General features: G+C 31.3%; 1 protein-coding gene across 1 annotated transcript in view; it reads left to right on the plus strand.

Moving 5' to 3' along the window:
* The window catches only part of LOC123703384 (zinc finger protein rotund-like), a 93520-nt gene that overhangs the window by 21485 nt on the left and 57169 nt on the right, over window positions 1-14866 (plus strand). Inside the window, exons 4-6 of the mRNA XM_045651301.1 lie at window positions 1898-1978; window positions 6680-6791; window positions 8658-8797. Of these exons, the coding sequence (XP_045507257.1) occupies window positions 1898-1978; window positions 6680-6791; window positions 8658-8797 (333 nt within the window). The remainder of the gene's footprint in view (window positions 1-1897; window positions 1979-6679; window positions 6792-8657; window positions 8798-14866) is intronic.

Here is a 14866-nt window from a genome sequence, read left to right on the forward strand (position 1 = left end):
AAGAATATAACAAGCGCTACTCCATACCTTTCGGTCGCAGCACACCTACACACGTGAATCATCCGTCCCGCTCACACACACGTATCCAGACAGGGACGTCCGAGTTTAGGACTAACATGTTATATGTTAGCGAGGTCACGGATATAAAAATCGTTTTTCTTACGTATATATAAATATATGACATAACTACGTCGTAGAAGGCATTGGGAGTCTTCAATAATATGAAATTATTGCTTTGTCTGTTTGTCCTATTGTAGATCGATGATAATTGATTATGTAATAAAGATAAGTTCTGTTTGTTTGTAATAGCTAATCTCTTGAATGAATTTGTTTTGAAAATAAATTTTAGGTCAATTGGTTGCACGTCAAATATCAAGTTTTACCATTCTTAATTTTTCATCTTCTTTCATAAGGTTATTAATTTCTATCATAGGTAATTAATTCCGGTATTATTATTATATGTTATTAAAATCGAATTCAATGTTGTTTGCAAGTTTCCTAGCATTGTCTCAAGACTCTGTATACCTTTTTTATAAGATAGGTTATATAGAGCAGCAATTTTATCAAGACCTCTACCTCTTATACTTCGTCATATAGTCAGGGGTCTCATTCTACTGGTCCTTTAATTATTACTTAAATAAATTCTTTCCTGTTAATGCTGTGGTTAGAGTGTATGTTATTACTTATTACGTTCGATTCTGGAGAAAAATGTAGAGTTGTCTGAAATGCAAACCGAATTACTCTGCTACTTATTTTACTGTCATAAATTAACAAAAATATAAATATGATGAATCGAATCAAGACAAGGGGACACGGGACTTATGATATCAGCTGAGAGAAACAGTTAAAATTTGTCAAAATTGCTCCAGCCGTTTTAGAGATGAGACGCAACTCGCAAGCGCTGGAACTTTAATAATTTGGTTTATCTAAAGTTAATATAGGGAAATTGTAAATATATGCTGAAATTTTAATAAACAGGTATAAAGAGAAATTGTAACTGCATACATTAATAATAACTAGCTTTTTTTTTAGCTTTAAATTTATTTCGAACTTAAAGCTCGTGTATTTTAATACACATAACATTTAAATCTTCAAATAAACCTCACAAATCATCTTTCAAAAATAAAGTATTTTGAGAGTCTGATCTTTACCCCTTTTTCATATAAAAAGCATATTAAATATTTTCACATCCATTCATATTTTAAACTAGAACGAGCTAAGAAATCTTCATAAAAGCTTATTGCAGCTTTTGAAAGCGTACTCAGCTTTAATGTTCTTTGAATATACACAAATACTTAAAATTGTAAAGCTCTATGTATTATAATAATAATAAAACTGGAAATTTGATTATAACGCCATCTATGTTTTAATGGGGGCATAAAAAATAGTACGTTGGAGTTAATATGTTGCTGATGATATTTCAAGAAGCAAAACTCTATTGTCGTCTTTTCAAAATCAATTCGAAGGCAAGATTCTGCCTTAGTAAGGTTTGATTATATTTATGTTTATAGAACAAAATATACCTAGGTTATGCATCAAGTTTTTCATAATAGAAACAGAGCTTGGGCTTTAAGAAAATTTAAGCTCACATTGATTTTTTCAATGAAGATATACCTCTACAACGTATGTAGCTATAAGTATCACTACACCTCTGACATATACAAATTAATCATATATGTAAAGTCATATGAATATAATATATACGTTTTGTCATAACTTACACACATCACGTCATAAAATAAATGTTAGTAGTAATAGAAATTAAAACCTTTAACGGATTTCAAACGCGATTTACTATATTATCAAACACAATAAAATACAAAGTAGTATAAAAGTTTTATCGTACATATCTTAGTAGTATCTGTATATAATAACGTATGCATATATTTACCGACAGCACTGTCAGCAAAAGGATGGTTTGGATTACGCCGCGTGGTCACGACCACGGGGCGCCATGACCATCAAGCAGGGCTACGAGGTGAGATTTAGTAGTCACGTGTTCATTGGACCACTTATAAGTTAATAAGATATTTATTTATTTTATTTATTTATTTTACTCTTTAATACAACTAAACAGACTTACATACTAGAACATACAAAAATAAAAGCAAGGAGCAGTTCAGAGTATTTGGCGGCCTTATCACTTAGTAGTGATCTCTTCCAGGCAACCAGGGCAGAAGGTAATCAGCTCAATTAAGTTGTAAAGGTAGGTCGAGAGAAAAAGAAAAATAAATAAATAATAATAATAATGTTGTATAAACAAAAGAAAAATATATGAAAATTAAAACACATAACAATTTATAAATTTTATACTGTAGATACTGTAGATATTATTAATAATGGGAATAAATATTAGTAAATAAGATATTATTTTTTTACACCTTAGTCTACAAAAAATACAAAAAAGTATACGCTCATTGGTTATATTGTACGTAGCCGAATTATTTGAAATTGGTAAAATATTTTTACAATATTGGTATGAATATTGATTAGTACTGATAGTAAATAAGTAAACATAGTACATAGTATTGCTGGAAAAATCATAGTAAATTAAAATTATAATATGTATTTTAAAAATATAATTTTTTCGATCTGTATCCTCTAATTCAAAGTTTTTTATTCTGATTACAGCCATTGGGTTATCTAATGGGTTGTGGACAAAAAAGACTTTGCGTAAAAGTAATTTTAAGCCACGTAGGTACATATTTTGATAATCTTTCCAACTATCAAAGAAATTTCAAAAATTAGACGGATAAATATTCTAAATCTATACTAATATTATAAAGAGGAAAGGTTTGTAATTATGTATGTATGTATGGTTTTCACGCATAAAGTAGTACCGGTAGTAAAAATTTAGCACACATATAGAGGGTATCTTGGATTAACACGTAGGATAGGTTTTATCCCGGAAGCGGGCGAAGCCGCAGGCGGACATCTAGTTGAATAATAAATATATTGCATCGTGCACTTGCAGTCAGCGTTTATAATTTTATGAATGAACGTATACAATGTGATAATTACATGCACTTATAACATAGTAATGTTTAAGCATGTACTAAACGGTTTCAATTAACTAATTGCGTAATTAGTGACAGTAAAGAGCTATAACCGGCGTTTTCATATTTATTTTTCATTCATATTGCTTTAAATAAATATTGTATACACTTACACCAGACGACTGTCAGAGGGTTAAGTTTTACCGGTATATACTTTTTTTAAGATTATAATATTATTTTCTTTGGCAGCCATTGTAGGGTATAGTGAAATGAATTTGAGGTTAGGAAGTATATTATGTACACGATTACTTATGCTTGATTGCTCTAGATAAATTACAAATTGAGACTTAACCTAGGATACCTTATAACAATTAACAAACGGCGACCTTATCGCTAAATAGCGATTCCAGACAAGAGTTTAAATTATGAGAAAGTAAAATGCCAGATATTTGGTACTATATGTATTGTTAGGTCACATTATTCAATAAGTTATTTTATGCATTTAAAAGTGGTCTAATGATAACGCGGCTTTTAATTAGGAAAGCGTAGTCATTGATAGTTTCATAGCTTTGTTATTTGTTACATATTATTTTGTTTTAGCACTGCATTCTTGTTTCATTTTATGCTTGTTAATAATATTTGTATTTGTTGCTTTGTGTAGATGTGTTGTTTTAACTAGATTAGGAATATTCTATTGTAGTACTTTATACTAGGAAAATACTGTCTTCGTAAATTTTTACATTCTTCGTCTTGTTGCTTATCTTTAAGGATAATTAATTGAAGGTTTTTATTGTTTCATTTATTAATTATTCCCTATAGACGTTTTTCTATTACACAATTCAACAATATGTCATCACAACCAGCATAAGCAAGTATATACCACAGTACTACCCTTGGTTCTACCTCTTTATTTTCTAAATTTGTATGAATTTTGTATATAAGTTTATATGTGTCACTTACCGTCAGATTACAAATACGTCATGACAGGAGTCATATTATGAATGTACTTAAAATATATATGAAGTGATTTATACTCGTAGGTACATGAAAAGTATGACAAAAAAGGTAATGTTGTCTGTTATGATAATGTACATTATAAAATATTCCGTCCGTATTTTTATTATTTTCCTACTCGTATAATTTATGTTAACTCTATCTAAATAAATGTGACTTGCAAACAGATAACTCTATTTCACTTACATCTCAAATATGGGGCATGGGCCATTAGTACCTACGTGAATCTTAAGTATGAAAAGTTATAATTTATGAATGTCCCCGGGGCCAATGTTGGGACAAAGCGGATCATTTGCAATCTGTCCGTCGCAGGAACCGCCCTAGCACTTCCACTTGACTTTGTATGCATTTTTAACCGACTTCAAAAAAAAGGAGGAGGTTATCAATTCGGCCGGTATATTTTTTTTTTTTTTTTTTTTTTTATGTATGTACACCGATTACTCCGAGGTTTCTGAACCGATTTACGTGATTCTTTTTTTGTTCGATGCGGGATGGTGTCGAATTGGTCCCATAAAAATTTTATTCGGATAGGCCCAGTAGTTTTTATTTTATGAGCATTTTTGTATGTAGGTATTTGTAAATTTTGCAAGTGCAAGTTTGAAGTCGGTTGTTTTTAACGCAGTTATCACTTGTATATCATTTTATCTCTTTAGTAACGCGCGTCTAAGTATTATAGGTTTTATAAAAAATGCCGCTTTTTATCATCTTTTAGAGTTTGTGTGTCTAAATTTAATAATACTTGAAGCAAGCAGTAAATTTTGCATGTAAATTGTATAATGTAAGCTAAATACTTTAAATTGCGGTATCGCACGAGAGAAACCGTGCGTCGAAGTAGTTACCTAGTAGTAATTCTTAACGATATTAGAACGTCTTCAAAACTTTTAATAGCTCAATATATTACAGCTTATGTGTATCTAAAACAAAATTTTTACAAGAAAACCGGTTGTTTACTTCGTAAAATAAAAATCCGGATCTCGGTTAACCCTAAAACGCTGAAAGTGGGTCGGAAAAACAACTATTTGTTACAGCGCGCAGTTTATGTCAAAATTTGCTATTAAGCACGATAGATGGCGCTGTTTTAAAAAGATTCTACGCTGCTCGGACGTTGACGCGATATATTCCTTTTACGACACAGTTTAAAGAAAATGTTTTAGGAGTTTCGTTTTCGGGAAATTTTATGAAGATTTCGTCGACGGAATACTGTTCAGTTCAGTGAAGTATTACTGTTCGGAAATTTGTTTTATTTGATAGCATTAACAAGATTTGTCACACGTCGTTTCATTTTCTATATCAAATTTTCGTTGTTTGTTGTTTGCTTCTACACTAACATTATACGAAAGAGAGTTTAAAATAAACTATTCACATTATATTTATTTTTATTGATATTACGTAAATTCATTTTCACTTATTTAATACTTGGTCAAGTCAAGTGGAGTCGGGGCGGGCTAGTAACTTACACATTTCAATAATTACGAGGTAACGATGATATATTATATTAAGATGCAGGTCAGTTTCCACCCATTTCCCCCGAACTAAAACCTTCGATCAGTTAAATTGAATCGGGGTTGTTTCGGGACGTTATCTTTGATAAATTAATTTGGCTAACCCGTTTACTGCGGTATACATTTTGATTTAGTATTGTTGTTTTTTGTGATTTCAGAGTTTTGAGTTATGTATTTCATTCTTTGTCTATGTTATACATTATGTTATTGTTATTGTATTATACTATAGTGTCCTTTTTAGAATTTTCCTGTCTATTTACTTTTTATGTATCGAAAAAAAATATTTGTTTAAGTTCACGGATTTAAGCCGATAGATACAACATTGATATGGTACTTAATTAATACGCTCTGGTGGGTATAGTCCTTAAATGTAAAGTTTTGTAAAAGTAACCTTGATATTCTAAATTTTTTAGCTATTTACTGAACTTATTATGAAAGAACTCATGCAAAAATACTGAAGCATATTAAGTATTGTATAAGTAGGTCATAATATGTATATACGGAAATGTAATGTGTATGTTACCGTAATCTTTGTTGTGAAGATAAAAAAAAACAAAAACTTTCTAAACAATCGACCAGTAAGCATCACTATACATATTGAGTTATATACCAAAACTTCAGTGAACTTTTAATATTAATCATCCAGAGAGTTAGGGTGACCAAATTCAATAATTTAGCGACCATTGCATTAATAACGCACGATTTGCCGACACCGTGGTCACACTAATTTACGAGTGTTACAAAATATTAGTTTGGTACTGCCCTTTGATGGAATTTAATTTATACTGTATTAGCGAGTTTCTGGAATTCTGGAGTCAAAATTTGGATGTGGGTCGTCTTCTCATATGTATTTAGAAATGTTCCTTCCACGGATAATCATGTATCATAGCAATAGTTATAGTTTGCATATTACAATATTGATTTATTATATTTTAATATATTACTACTACTACTAGTAGTTATTTTAAAGAAAGGAGAGATTCTTAATTCGCCATTTATTCATTCTTAAGTCCGCGCTCTACATAATTTTTTTTTTGTAGTTATCATTGATGTATATTTTACACATAAGCTTTTGCACTGTGTGATTTTATTATTTTTTTTAAACGATTATCTCTATTCCTCTCTGTTCCAACCAAAACTAAGCTATTCTATTATTTTCTGTTCCAGGCCAAAATGACGAATGACGGCAGCGTCCACCAGAAGACTGACGACAGGCTGGGTCACCACCAGTCCATGAGCCAGATGCTGTACGGCACTGGCCTGGGGCCAGGACGATCAGGTAGGTAATTTAACGGGTTTTTACCGGCTTAAAAACTATAAGTTTTGTAATCTAAGATGATGTTGATCGTTCTTTATTAAGGCCATAGAGATCTAGAGAGATGCCAATCGCTTGCGCTGAGTACGAAACCAGTGTCTCATAACAAATTTACGCACACAACAGTAAACAAAATAAAAACAATACTTCGCGTTGTGTGCGTGTCATCACACAAAAATTTGAGAGCGACTATTCGTTCGCACACTAGATTGTAAGTAACGTACGTATACAGCACCACACAGCCGCAAGATATGCGTTTACGATAGGGATTGCTTGTCGATAAAATGAGAAACGTTAAAATTAAAACAATTTATAGGCAATACAGTAACTAGGTAGAAAATAGAAATGGACACCTTGATGGTAGCATTCATGGTGATGAAGTACATAAAGCATTGCCTATTGACTTATTGTTAAGTAAAATAAGTATGAAATAAGTGATTTTTTTTTAATCCATGTATAATAATCACTATAAAATTATTGCTCGAGTACCTATCAAATAATAATAATACATTCAGATATTAAGCTAATAGTAATACATTATGATATAATAATAAGGTAGTAAAATAATACATAATACGATAAAAAATCCGAATCTTATCGACATGGACACACTCGACGCGCATCCTCAAGTAACGACCGCGAGCAGCGGCCGTACTACACGATCGAACGTTTTTGTTAGCTTTAGTATCTTCATTATACATTGCGGTATTCGAACTCCGCGTTTGAATAGAGTCACGTACAGAAGAAGCATTGTAAACTATTTACATAAATTAATGTGACTGTCGTTCTGTCACATAATGAAACCAAGAAATCACTCAACGTAATATTGTTTTTGAAATTATAGTAAGAAAATCGTATAATCAGTACTTACCGATGGTATGTGATTCCATTTGACTTAAAGTTGCTGGTTTCACTTCAGTTTTTACAAACTTTAACGGAACAACGCGGCATTGTCAAATAATACCCGGCCGACGGTCGAACGTCAACTGAATGCAACAAACAGCATGTGTTCTTTTTTTGGGCATATTGCTGCGACACCGGCCCCGCCCCCTAACCATATCTCCCTTTAGTTTCTGTGATCTGTGATTAAGGCATATAATGTTTTATTATTGTTGGCAGTGAGGACAGTATAATGAGTTTGAATGTAACGAAATAATTAAAATAAAATAAAAATAAAAAATAGTTTATTTACCCTTCTCAATTTCATACAATATGGAGTAGTAGGGCCCTCCTAGTAAGTTTAATATAAAACCTGTGTCAGGAGGACCCGCTCTTCCTTAACTTAAAATAGGTTATCTACATGAGAAAAATAAACTGTTTAAATAACAAAATATTAATAGTTAAGTGTGGAGTGTATTCGTGTGTGTGTGTGTGTGTATGTATTGTGTGTGTGGGCGCATGTGTGCGTGTGTGTGTGGGTGAATGTGTGTGGGTGTGTATGTGTGTGTGTTTAGATTTGTCATTTTATGTATGAGCACGAGTTTGTGAGTGAACAAATTAATTATACCTATTAATGCAAAATTTTAAGTAAAGGGTAAAGTAGAAACATGGGTTTAAGTTTATATGGAGCTATGAATTGGGAAGCGAATGACACGCGAGGAAATGTTATTTAGATTAAGTTAAGATAATTTATCAGAACGAATTTTATTTATGAATACTCCTCAATCAATTTAGTGTAAACTTGGCATACAAATAGCTTATAACTAGAAATTTCTAAAAGCTTCTACTTATTCACTCAATAAAGTGCACACTCTGGTGAAAATCGACTGTAGTTGATTAAAAATACCTCGTGAATTCAAAACGTGTTACATATAAACGTACACCTTCCAGGCTCGTCATCGTCGTCCCCAGTTGGGGGCAACACGGGCAGCGGGCTGCTGGTGGTGCCCCAGCCGCTGGGCAAGGGCCCCACGAAGCTGCAGCCACTGCATGCACACGCGAGGAAGTATCACTGCAAGATGTGCCCACAGGTATGGAACATTTTTGTACCATATTAAAATGAATAAATGTAATATTAACACTAATTCTTTGTCGGTTTATTCTTTTACCTTTTACAAGTCGCTCTTATGTGATGTACCTATAATAATAATTAATTTTGTATACCTACCTTTGTTTGGGTTTAAAATTATCGGAGTTTTAACTCGATATTTATAATACTTTTTAATTAAATAAATACATATTAAATGATCACCTGGGTACAGTAATTAACGTGTTAACGCTTTAGCTTTAAAAATACATTCATAAATTAATAACTCTTCTTATATAACCCAAATAAAAACCTTGATATATAAATAAAATAAATCAATAATCCTGTACCATGCTATACGACAACTGTGAGATAAACAGCATATAATTAAATAAAATTAACTTCCGCATAAGAAAATGAATTTTCGCAAGCATTTCCTCAATATACTTCGCTGTGAAACTAAATACCTCGATAAGTTCTTAAAACTGGCTCTCGGATCTGATAATCGGTTGATACGAAACAATGCATGGCTGTAAAGGCGAGTTTACATACAATAACTAATATAATAGAAACCTACAGAAGAAGGGTTGATTATAATAATATTATCATAATTGTAATCAGCTACTTAAACGAATAAACTTTATATTAAAGTTTTTATATAATGATTTATCATTATAATAATAGCAGTCCCCATCCTAAATATTTCCGATATACAAATATCTTAGTCATCAATTCCTTGCAATTTTCTAGCTCGTATGAAAATTCCCTTCGAAATAAATCTGAATAATAACATATTATAGTTTATTAGGTTATAAGTGTGATCTGCGTCTATTATTTTATATACACATTTTAAAGTTAAACTGAACTATGTTCTAATAGACTACTTACAACTTATAAAGCTCAAGCAATGAGCTTGACGTAAATCTTTTTCTATACATGAGGACTTTTTTGGTCCTTCGAAACTGCCCAGTTCAAGCTTGTATTAATTATCTAGATTTTTGACTTACTTTCCCTAAGCTTATACAAATTTTGAACCCACTTTCCTATAAAAATGCTTTATCAAATTTCTGTCCCACGAACAAACCGTGTAACTAACAAACAGATATTAATTATTATGGAAGTATGCATTGTATATACGCCTTAACGACACAATTTTTTTAAATATGGCGTCGATGGCAAAATGATAATGAGCCGGCCGGCTGTCACTCATCAAAATTCAATTCAAGTGTAGGTACCGTTCGCAGAAACGATTTGCGGGAAATTCGATTTTATCGTAATTACTTTCCTTTTGTGCGAATTATCCGTAGATAATACATACTTTTTATATGTATCGATTTTGAGTTTAAGGTCTTGGTCACAATTTTGGTGATAAAAAGTATTGTTTATCGAAGTAAGAGATAAATAGATGGTTTAAATAGACTTCTGAAAGGATTTATATTATGCTTACAAGATCATAATATAATATGTAATTTATTTGTCATTGTTTGTAGCATGCTTTCGTCGTTTAAAATATGAGGAATTATTAGATTCTTCATGATATATTTTCTATATTTGCTTGCAAATTTATGAAAATGTGCAAAACATGCTTAGCCGAGCTTGAAAAAGTTTCAACAGAACGTCACTAATAAAAATAATTTATGATAGTGACTTTATACTATAGCCAGTAAAATCTGAGTAAGAACTGGAGAACCATTTTAGAAATATTAAATCTTTTCCTTTATCTTTAGATATTTTCCATATATTACTTGAACATCGCTTAATACACACCTAGATCTGTTTACTCAAACGGAAGATAAACGCACATATAAAGTAAGGTATGCAAAATATCATAATTACCTTTAAATAAGTAATTATTCCTTTACAGAATCGCCTTATAATGCCTAGTATGTGACTAATTTACTTGTTCTAGAAAAAAATCAACCGACTTCAAAAAAGGATAAGGTTGCATCCGACTTTATTTTAAGTTTGTCCTCTCCTAACTTTCGACTGGGTGAATCGATTTTGATGATTATTTTTGAGAGCGCGTTGAGATTAAAATTTCAAGGTCGCGTCATACCGTCACGACATAGAGTAAGGCGACGATTTTGGTTATTTCTTTTTATTTGCCAAAGAAGTTTCACTTCTGACACGTGTGCTCGACACACATACTCTTTTTTTATTCGAAAGCTTTCTGGTTGGAAAATGATTCGTCGAGACTATTTAGGCCGTGTAGGTTTCTGATAAAAAATTTAATTCTTATACAACAAACCCAGCAGTGGAGCAGATTATTTATTGTTTAACTATAATTTATTTATTTTCAATAATAATCGTATCTGCTTGTTATACTAACGGTACCTTATCCCGCATTGATTTAATTGTCCATTAATTTTTTTACTCATCGTATTGCGATTTCAAACAAACACACATAAAATGCGAGGTTAATTATTGTATTAATGATAATTAGCAGTAACCAAATAACTTGTTATTTAACTACTGCTTTTCATACTTACAGACAGTTGCAAAATTCTAGTTTTACGAACAACTTTTTCAACATAAGTGTGGTCATAAATACATTTTATAATATAATAATGTATCCATCTCTTTTCTCAAGCAACAAAAATAGTATGCATGCGTCCAAAGTTGCATAAAACATTCCAAATCGTAATATACCCTACACACACCTACACACATTCTTAAAAAATCTTGCACTATTTATTTATTGCGCTATATCCGTAAAATAATAATAAACTGTTAGTCACTAATTTATAGGTATAATAATATTATGCATTTTTATATTATAAAACCCAGATAATATACGCGGTGTTTGTATGTAAGCAAACTCCTCCGAAATAGCTTGAACGAAGCGAAAGTTTAGTTGAACAAATAAGTTTTACAGATACTTACAGATACCTACAGTGTCCTGGATAAATAATGTTTGCCTGATAAACTATTACTAGTATCTCAGTCCTCCAAATATAATTGCTAATACCTATGATATATAAAAAAGTATAATAGGTAAATAACTAATATATAATAGCAGTAATATCTTTTTAACTTTTTTATTTTTCTTTTATATTTTCATTATGTTTCAATATGTACGTGGTATCTGTATTAGATATAGATGGTATTCGTATAATAATTATATCTTATTCAATATCAGTGTGTTTCCTTCTAAGTAGGTACATATATTTATTTATGTATATTATATAATATGTAATTGGTATGTATATCTGTTTATTTTATTTATGTATATATAGGTATATATATATATTTATATATTGTGTATGTATATGTATAGTATATGTGATATTGTATATAGACATGTATTATTTAAGGTGGATACATTATTATTATTTTTTTTTTGTGTTTTTTTGCTATTAATTATTATTTTTTCTGTTCTCGTCCCGCCAATAGTGATCATTTTGCTTGTTTACCTTTTACCGTGGTTGCCTGGAAGAGATCACTATTAAGTGATAAGGCCGCCAAAATAGTTGTACTCTGTTCTATATGTAGTAGTTCTAAGGTTTCCTATCTGTACAACTATTAAAGAGTTAAATAAATAAATAAATAAATAGGTCATTGGCTAATACTTACTCTGATCAACATTAATTAGGGGCGATCTTTCAATCCTTGGTAAAATTTAACCGTCCAATAAAGTATTACACGAACATTTTAAAATGTTACCTGTAAACTGTGTTATACAGACAATTAGAATACATTTTTGGAATGGTAGTTTGTGGGTAGTTTAATTCCTTATTCGATGAATAAGTTATAACCAAGGATTGAAAAATCAGCCCTTAATCATTTATTTATCAAAAATCTACCATAGCAACAGATCCGAACGAGCAATCACGAAAAACTAAGCAGTCATTTAGGCCATGCTTAATCAAAACGGTAGGAAGAATGTCATCGCAAAAATAGCGCATACCGGGCCGGTCGGACGGACGGACGGACAAAAAGCTGGATCGGTTGATACTTATTGCTATTGTGTAAATTTTCGCATTCCGCCGAAACCGCTAGCCCGCTTTCGGTGCCGATTCAGGGGGCAGCAACTTTTGGTAGCTTGAAATGCCGAATTAAACATAAGCTTAGTGTTAATGATATTAAAATATTTCACAGTTAAATACTAAATAAAAAATACACTATTTTTAAACTTACTAAAATTTATAAAGCTGATAGGATCAGGATTAAATTGGTTGATGAAATAGACTTTATTGATAAGTCAAAAATGTAATTACGACTGTAGGTATCTTCTTTCAATCAATGCACAATTGAACATTGAAAAGTTTTCGCCACACAGATTTTGGAAAATAACTTCTCGCCTGATTATAACTTTTTTATTAATACCGTCTTAAAGATATAAAAAACTAGGTTTCCGCCCGCAGCTTCGCCCGCGCAGTCAAAGAAAAACCCGCATAGTTCCCGTTCCCGTGGGATTTCCGCGATTGTGTCATTTTCCCGGGATAAAAAGTAGCCTATGTCCTTTCTCGGGTATCAAAATATACCAAATTTCATGAAAATTGGTTCAGTAGTTTAGGCATGATTGAGTAACAGACAGACAGACAGAGTTACTTTCGCTTTATAATATAAGTATGGATTAAGTTACAAGGTTGATGTCATGTTGTTTATATTTCAAAATTTAAAAAAATACGCTTATTTATGGGATATTATGTCAAAATTGACATGCAAAATGTCTGCAAACTGCGTGCTGGATTATAAATAATGGAACTTTAAATAGTTGTAGGCAGTTATCATATTAAAACGCGTCAATTATCGCATAAATTGCAAAGATACTGAAAAACATTGCATCATTTAATTTAATTAGCTGAGTCGTGTTGGTTTCTTTAATTAATTTCTTTTGTTTCTTTTTTAATTAACTGAAGCCATGCGTTAGACGACTTCACCTCGTTATTTCTATTTTAATTCTTCGTTTTTATTTTTAAACGCAAACGTTTACCAAAGTAAACAACATAAAGAATGCTTTTTGATCTTACAAACTAGGTTATCTTATAAATAGACTTCATTAGCGCTTGCATTTCACATTTTAATAATATTACAGCATCAATCTTTACATATATTCCGACCTTAAAATTTTAGTTTATTTTCCGTGCTAAAATTCAGTAAAATCCGATCACCGAATTTGACATTCAAATGTAAAATACAAACATACTTTTACTAATATTTTACAGAAATAATAATCCTTTGTGACAAAAGGTTGCCAACCCCTATCTAGCTTTAGAAATGGCCGACGACCGCCAAAAATGTGACCGTAGGAGACTAACTGTTTTTTAATTATCATGTTCGATCCACGAATTCTTCCTCATATTACCATCGGCGCTTCTGTAGGTGCCCTTTGAAAGGTCACTTAATGAAAGCTGACGATTATCTATACTAATAAAATAAAGAAGAGTTTGTTTGTTTATACGCCGCAATCTCAGGTACTACTGAACCCATTGAGAAATTCTTTCACCATTGTATATGTACGTGATTCCTGATTAAGACAGGCTATATTATGTGCAAAGTTAATTTTTATAAGATACATATTTTGTAAAGTTTTTATAATTATTATGTTATGCTTCACTGCTTTTCTGCTTACAACCAACCTATGGATTCTTTAAATAAAGCTATGTAAATTAATAAAAGTATACACTATCCATAATATTAAGATAAGATTCAAATCAGTTCAAACTTTTTATGAAAAACACCAACAATAAACTATCTCACCTAGACTTAAGATTTATTAGAACGTTTTTATACTAACAACAGTATTTTTAATAAAATTTCAAACGTGTTTTCATAAGAAATTGCAAATGACCACAAAAAAGCGAATATTTCGAAAACCGTTTTATGACTGGACGAATTTTATTTCGTGACAAATTGGCACCTATCAGCCTTACTTCAACTATTTGACACTACAATCCAAAATCAACTTAACTCCTTTAAACTAAGGTCAGTTTTTCTTTACATCAACTATTAACATCAAAGTCAGTAGAAATTACACCTAATCTATACGTAATAGGGTTTATATTTCAATGATACAGGTAATGGTAGTTTGTGTGATGGTTTAGGGGTGTTGATGATGATGATTTCGGAT

This window comes from Colias croceus, chromosome 26, assembly GCF_905220415.1.
Source record: "Colias croceus chromosome 26, ilColCroc2.1".
Classification (NCBI taxonomy): domain Eukaryota; kingdom Metazoa; phylum Arthropoda; class Insecta; order Lepidoptera; family Pieridae; genus Colias; species Colias croceus.